At 29.7% G+C, this 8,437-nt stretch overlaps 1 protein-coding gene across 1 annotated transcript; it reads left to right on the top strand.

The window, feature by feature from the left end:
• The first annotated feature begins 134 nt into the window (after positions 1-134).
• Positions 135-1,663, top strand: LOC148211677 (Leucine-rich repeat (LRR) family protein). Its single transcript, XM_088122369.1, has one exon. The coding sequence runs from the start codon at positions 316-318 to the stop codon at positions 1,483-1,485; it is 1,170 nt and encodes a 389-aa protein (XP_087978495.1). The 5' UTR covers positions 135-315; the 3' UTR covers positions 1,486-1,663.
• Positions 1,664-8,437: the final 6,774 nt, after the last annotated feature.

Below are 8,437 nucleotides of genomic sequence, written 5' to 3' on the forward strand. Positions count from 1 at the left end.
TAAAAGATAGAAAATGAAAAACAAAAAAGAAACAAACAAACTAGAACATTACAAGATGATTATAAACAATGATGTGTTAGCATTGAATTGATTAGTTAAAAAAGAAGTTTGAAACTTGTTTTGCGGATGAGTGGAGGAACAAATTGGTAGTTCTTTTAGTGAATAAAATATCTTTGGACACAGCTGCAGCCTGCAACTCCTCCTCCACTTCTTCCACTCCACTGGCACTGTCCTTCAAACCCACTTCTTAATCCCCACCATTTCCATTTCCATTTCTCCATTCAAATCTCTCTCTCTCTCTACAATTCCTCCGCCATGGAAATCCCCACCAAGCTCCTTTCTCTCCTCCTCCTCCTCCTCTCTCTCTCCTCCTCAGCCGTCCGATCTCTCACCTCCCCCTCCGATGTCGCCGCCCTCAAAGCCTTCAAATCCGCCATAAACCCCTCCTCCATCCCCCCTTGGTCCTGTCTCGCCTCCTGGAATTTCTCCGCCGACCCCTGCGCCGTCCCTCGCCGGAGCTTCTTCTCCTGCGGCCTCCTCTGCAACCCCGCCGCCACTCGCATCACCCAGCTCACCCTCGATCCCGCCGGCTACTCCGGCCCCCTCTCCCCACTCGTCTCCCGACTCACTCAGTTGACCGTCCTCGACCTCGCCGACAACTCCTTCTCCGGTCTCATCCCCTCCGCCATTTCTTCTCTCACTAACCTCCGCCTTCTCACTCTGCGATCCAATTCCTTCTCTGGATCCATCCCCCCTTCCATTTCCAAACTCAAATCCCTCGAATCCCTGGATTTCTCTCGCAATTCCCTCGCAGGAAACCTTCCAAAATCGCTGCATTTTCTACCCGCCTTGAGGCGCCTCGATCTGAGCTTCAATCGACTCACCGGATCGCTCCCGAAACTCCCGCCCAATTTGCTCGAGCTCGCTCTGAAGCGCAATTTCTTCTCTGGGTTTCTAGACAAATCATCGTTCGACGAGTCGACTCAGTTGGAGGTGATCGAACTTAGCGAGAACTCGCTCGTCGGAACCTTGCCGGCGTGGTTCTTCCTCCTCCCTTCCGTCCAGCAGATCAATTTGTCGAATAACAGCCTGACGCGTGTCGAGATCTCGAAGCCCGCCGGCGGCAGCGATCTCGTGGCCGTCGATTTGGGGTTCAACAGAATCGAGGGCGGCGTGCCGGTGAATTTCGCGAGCTATCCCCTGTTGTCGTCGCTGTCGCTCCGGTACAACCGGCTACGTGGCGCGATTCCATTGGAGTACAGCGAGAAGAAGTCTATAAAGAGGCTGTACTTGGACGGGAATTTTTTGACGGGGAAGCCACCGGCGGCGTTCTTCTCCGGCGGTGGGGATCCGGTTTCCGGTAGCTTGGGGGATAATTGTCTACAGGGATGTCCACAGTATTCTCAGCTGTGCGCTCCGTCGCAGAAGCCGAACGCTGTCTGCAAGGAAGCGTACGGAAGCGGGAGGGGAAAACCGACGACCTGAAATCCGACATGTCGGTCAAATAATTATTATATAGTTTTTTGTTTTATTTTATTATTTTTGCTTTTTACGATGAATCTCGACAATTATAAAAGTGCTTCGGGCTTTGTATAGGAGGGGCTTCTTTTTTAATGTACTTAAAAAAATATTAATAAAAATAGGTTGTTAGATTATAAATTTAGACTTTGAAATAATGTATTAGTTTAGTATTTCAACTTTAAACGTTTCTATTTCATCATTCAATTTTTATTATATATTTTTTTAATTCGTTTATGTTGATAATTAGATATAAAGACTAAATTGATCATTTGAATCATATATTTTAATTGTATATATATCTTTTAAGGATGCTAAAAAAATCATTATTGCAATTTGAATCTTCGATCTTTAGATAAGTAAATAATAAATTATATTGTGTTTGTCGAAATCTTATTGTCATTTAAATTTTCATTTATTCACAAATGATATAATCGAAATCAAAAGTTTAGGTTTCATTTGATAACCATTTCTATTTTTAAAAACTTATGCTATATTTTTCATATTTCTTTACAATACATTTTAATTCTTAGCCAAATTTTAAAAACAAAAACATGTTTTTTGGAAACTACTTATTTTGATTTTCAAAATTCAGTTTAGATTTTGAAAACGTTTTTAAAATGTTAATAACAGACAAAAGAATATATAGGTGAAAATAAAGGACATGAGCTTAATTTTAAAAGACAAAAGATAAAAAAACAAAATAATTATCGAACATAACCTTAGTATTTGTTAAAAGTATATTGATACTAAATTTATGATTATATATTGAGGTGGTAAAAGATGTTAGGAAATTTCTTTTCTTCGGGAGTGGTAGACTTGAACCTAAGTTAACTAGTTTTATATTACATAGTAACTTTCTCAAACTTATATAGATATGAATCTCTACTTTTTGTTTAAATCATATTTAAAAAATATATATATTTCTAAGGAGTGGGTTGAAGATAAACTAGATCACAATACACTATATATTATATATTATAATAATGAAGTTATAAAAAATTGGAAACTATATGTTGGATTATTTTTCTCTTTTTTTGGGGACCACACAAGCATTTACTAAAATAAAAATTTAAAAGTTAGTTGCTGAGTTATCTGTAACGATTAAATATAAAGGGAAAAGATGTATAAAAATGGAGATATATTTTTTTTCTTAATTATAGAAATAGCGGTTTTGAGACAACTCATGAAATATAGTATAAAATGTTTTATTTAAATACTATTTTAATCTCGTATTCTTAAAACGTTTCTATGTATTTTCAATTTGTTATTTATTTTAGTCTATATATTTTTGAAATATACATTTTAAATCTTATAATTTTAAAAAGTGATTATTGACCCGTCACATTAGTAGCTAAATTTCTTGAAAGGTAGCTATAAATTTATATGAAAGTTTGGGTATAAAATTTAACAAATAGAGATCAAATTGGTCACTTGTTAAAAGTACAAGGACCAAAACTAATGTTTTGAAGATACAAGAAGTAAAATTGATAAAATTTAAAAGTACATGAATCAAACTTAAATGAACCAAAGTAAAAGTATATGGATCAAAATAGTATTTAAATTTGTTATTATTTTCCTTTTAAAAAAAACTTACATATTTTAGTTCATATAAATTCAAATTTAAAAAATTGTGAAAATATAAAAAAAAAAATTCCGTAAAAAGAAAAGAAATTTAAGGATAGTTTGTTTTGTATAAAAGGAGCCTATTTTATAACAATATCTGGGTTAGTAATAGTTTCCATTAACTTATTTAGTTTATATTTAATAATTTTTTTAAATACAACAAACATCTTTTGGTTGGAAATAAATGGGAACTAAACTTAAATTGTCTATATTTAATAATTAATATTAAAATTAAATTAATATAAATAAATACTGTTAGAAGAGTTACTCATTAAAAAATATCATAGATTTGTCAAAACGAGCATAACTCATTGATATGAATTCGGATTTCGAATCCTGGACCTTGGGCATTACAGATGGTATCAAAGCGGAACCTCTCCCAATAGGATGTGGTTCGGGGACGAACCAAGACGGAAGCTGGTGGGCATGTGACGCCCAAATAGAGAGGAGGGATACATGAATGAACTGATACCACAATCGAATGGGAGGGATCTTGAGATCATGGAAACATGGTTAAGAAAAAACTTAAAATAATTGATAGTTATTACCCATACCAATAATATGCACCTTCCTTTTTCGGTGGCTCAATCGTAAGAACTCCAAAGTTAAGCGTGTTTGGCCAGGAACAATCTTATGTCTGGGGCGTTACAGACTCTAAAATCAAAAAGTTGTGAGTTCAATCTCCTATATTAGATTAAGTGATATTTTTTCTTTAAAAAGAGAAACTAATATTTTTTTCTTTTTCTAAGTTCACCAATAGCGATCGAAATATCAAGTCATTATTATTATCTGAGTGGATAATAAATAGTAAATACTTTATTCATTCTTAAATTTAGATTCAAAAATTGTGAAAAGAGAAAAAAAAAGGAGAAAAAAAAAAGTGGAGGGCAAGTGTGAAGAGTGGTGCTTTTATTGCTTTGGATCTTTCAACAAAATGTCGGTCACACTGCACATTTCAGAAGACTTCCACTCCACTAATCACTAAACTTTTTTTTCTCTCTCTCTCCAAATAAAGTTCCATTTTACCTTTTTAAAAGGAAAATTATCTTATCTTATCTAATCACATTTGTATGTAAGTTTCGATGTGGATTGAAGTCTTAAAATGTTTGATAAAAATATTAATACAATGTTAAGTTGATTGATATTTATAATCTTTGAAAAAATGGTAAAGATTGACGAATTGATAAGACATTCGTTACCTTTTTGAAATTAATGGAGGTTTAATCTTTCATCCACCCACTCATTTATTGTGCTAAAAAAATCGTTAAAATTTATAACCTTATAAAAAAAGGTTTGAAGATTAATAAATAAATATTTTATACACTCTAAATAATTTAGAAACCGTTTTTTAAAAGTAATATAATACTTATCCCGAAGAAAAAGAAGTTACATGGATAATAATCTGAAGAACTATCCCCTTCTACAATGCGTAAAAGCTAAAGGGAAAGTCGGTGCAAGAAATTGAATTACTAAAACTGTTAACCTCTAAAATGTATTTTTTTTTATTAGAGGTTAACAATTTTCTTACGTGGCATGTTTTTGTTTTTGTTTTTTTTTGGCATGATAGAGAGAGAAAAATAGGTTGCTTTTTGAGAGCTAATATTTTTTTAGGTACAAAATTTGCCCAATCATTTCAATTTACAAAAATATCAATTAGTCCACAAATGTTTTTATTAGAAGTGCATATTACCCATGAGTAATTAATTCTATTGTTATGTGGAATATGTATAATTTAAAGGGATAAAAAAAAATTAAGAATAAAGGTTACATCATAACAATATAATGAATTCCTACCAACTTTGACCTACATTAGTTATAAGCTTATCATTGCATTACTATCAAAGTGATAATATGAATTTGGAAAATATATGTACTTCATAAACATTATTATTACAATACAAGTCAAAATTTAAATATATACTTATTGCTATATTTTATTTTTTTAGGTCAATTATACTTTTAATCGTTAAGATTTTATTTGGTTCATAAGTTTCAAAATATGACAATTTAGTTTTAAGGTTTTGAAAATGATTATAAATTATCCTTCAAATTAAACTGAATTTAGTAAGACAGCGGTAACATAGCAGTTTATGTGTATATGTAGTATGTTTTTTTAATTATAAATTAATTTCTCCATGGTTGACATTATTAATAAAATTATTAAAATAAAAACTCAATTTTCTCCCTACTAAATTGCAAGATTTTTTTTAGTACAACAAATGAGGATAGGAGGATTCAAATTCATGACCTCTTACCCGTGTCAATTACTACTGAGTTAAATTATTCATGTTGACTAAATTGTAAACTTTTAAATTTAGAACCAAATAGAAAATTTAAGGGATGTAATGTGCCTTATTTTTATTATTATTATTTTTTTTATTGATCTATGGATTATGATAATAATATTTACTTTATGACTTTTGGCCACTTTTTTCTTTAAGTTTTACTTTTGCCCCAGCTGTCTGAAGGCTATTGATGACCAAGATGAGTCAAACTCATTCAACTCCAATTTTTCTTCCTTTGTTTTATTTAAAATAATTAAATAGATATATAAAATAAAATAAATAAATAAATAAAACTTTTTAAAAATATGGAATACTCCAGCTGCAAATTTGAATTTATGACTTTTATGAAAGGTTTTGAAGTTCAAGGATGTCTTCATAGTTGGATTTTTTTATTATTATTATTATATTGTAGATACTATAATCTTTTGACCATTAGTTTATTTTTTAACCGAATATAACATTTAATTAAATAAACTAATGTGAGTAATTTTGATGGTTCAAATCGTGAATTCAAATATAATTTAATTGGGCGTAGAGTATTGAACTTTTAACTTATTGGTCATAGGTCCAAAAATCTTGATATACCTTGATATACCGTAGCGCAAATTAGGCTCACATGCTTATTAAAAAGACGACAATGGCCGATGAAACATTTTTTTTAAGTTTTAGGTTCAAATTTTCGATCCTTGGTTAACATCCCATAAAAAAAGACAACGATTAAAATAGTTATTTATGAAATCTCTATGAGTAAAATGTAACCTTTAACAGTATATGAACAAAACCAGGATTTCATCTCCTTCGTATTTTTTACGTATAAACTTTCTATTGAGTATCACCAGTACATAGTTTAATTTTGATTAACTAACTTTTATATTTTTTTATAAAATAAAATATAAAAAATTGAACTAAATTACATTAATTTAATATTTTTGGAATTGATTTATTTTTCATTAAAAATATAAACTTGATAAGGATAGCCAAATTAGTTTAATCTATTGAAATAATTGAGGAGTCATACTTGTAGGATAGAATTTGTTGCAAGAATATTTGGTGACCAAAAAACTTCACAACAAACATTATTTAAATACTAAAAGAATAATGCAAACTTTATATTATAATTATAAATCAAGTATGGATTTCTCCATATATTACAACTGTTTCCCAACGAATGGTTTATAAAAATTAATTAATTAATTAATTATTATTATTTTTTTTTTATAAAAGAATTGCTTCAACTACAATATATAGCTTAGCTAGCTTTTGTGATTACTTTGAAAGGGCAAAACCAAACATTCAAATATGCAGTGCACAAAGACAATTTATATAGAACAATAATTTTAAACAATTGTTATATTCTCAAAGTTCTTATTTTTTAAATAACAATGATAATTTATCTAACGTACACAACTAATAATAATTACATATATAGGTTGATACAAAAACGAAATTTTTAATACTAGTTAATTTATTATTTTAGTATTTAAACATTTCAAGCTTTTTTTGTATTATAGTACATGGCAACTGATAATCGACGCCAAACCGATATGGAATAGTTTAAAGATTGAGAGTGAAGTAGTAAAGTGGGATAGCGTTCGTTCTAGTTTCCATTCATTGAAAGGGTTTAAGATTATCCTTGTATTAATTAACATTTTATTGAAATTTAATTACATTTTAAAACTTTTAAGTTAAGCTTAAGGCCCATTTTTAGATTATATTAATAACATTGGTTGACAAAACTTAAGGTGACATTCATTCTTAAAATTTGAATGAGGTGACATCACTTAACAAATAGTTGAGAATTGAAAGATTGATTTTGTAGACTTCTAATCGTCTATCCACTATTGTAGCCACCAAAAAACTAATGAAATAGACCATTTAAACCTATATAAATTCGAAAACTTACAATAGGAAAATTTGACAAGAACTCAAGAACAAATAATGTAATCTTGCACTTAGAATGTTAGGTTAAAAAATACGTTAGTTCCTATACTTTAGTTAAAGTAACGATTTAATCTCTAAATTTGAGTTTGTAACGATTTAGTTCATATATTTTTAAATTGGTAATAATTTAATCCATGAACTTTATTATGTAACAATTTAATTCCTATAGTTTAAAATTTATAACAATTTAATTCTTATTGTGAAAAATCTCGTCAAAATTAAGTGTCGATTTTTTAATATATAATGATTTAGTTTTGTAATTTATAAATACATTTGATCACTCATTGAATTATGGATCTAAAAAACTTAAAAAAAATTTAAATCGTTATAAATTTTAAACTATAGGAACTAAATTATTATATACTAAAATTCAGAGACTAAAAACTAAATAACTAATTTAGTGAAAGTACAGTGATCAATGTGCTTTTTTTTTTAACAAAAATGTTATTAAGGGTGTGTTTGGGAGTGTCACTTCCTTTCCGTTGATCATATTTGACAAATTAAAAAATCGATTTTAGAAAAATTTAAAATCGTTTTAAATTGATTTTTAAAGTATCTTCGACGGTGAATTTGAAAAATCAATTATACTTAAATCTTCTTTTTCAAAAGCACTCGTTCTACTGCCACTCCCAAACACACCCTAAATCTAATCCAATTCAGGTGCCTATTTATTCACTTCCATTAGAAATTAACTACATTTTGTCCCAATAACTACCTATATTTCCCCTAATATATGTTTTCTATCTAACAATGTCAATAACAAGGATTAAAAATAAATATAATTCAAAATTGCGCAGACAAATAGTTAACCTTTTTTGTTTTCCTTTTAATAATCATAAATGAAGTTTTGTAATATTAAAAAAACAAAATATTCCAATGATTAATTTAATTAGTCAAGGAAATAAAAATAGACATTAAATTTAATTAGTTGGTGAGGACCAAATTATTATATGGTTTGGTTAGAAGGGGCTTTGTTAGACAAAAATGAGAGAGAGATTTGCTGGGATTGCAATGCACATGCTTCTGTCAACAAATCTTTTGGTCCTATACTCTCAATAAAAATTTAA

This window comes from Momordica charantia (genome assembly GCF_013281855.1).
Source record: "Momordica charantia cultivar OHB3-1 chromosome 4 unlocalized genomic scaffold, Mcharantia_2.0 BLBB01000004.1, whole genome shotgun sequence".
NCBI classification, from domain to species: domain Eukaryota; kingdom Viridiplantae; phylum Streptophyta; class Magnoliopsida; order Cucurbitales; family Cucurbitaceae; genus Momordica; species Momordica charantia.

What these genes read in the sequence shown, in the direction of transcription:
- LOC148211677 (XM_088122369.1), top strand. Translation starts at nt 316, where the DNA reads ATGGAAATCCCCACCAAGCTCCTTTCTCTCCTCCTCCTCCTCCTCTCT.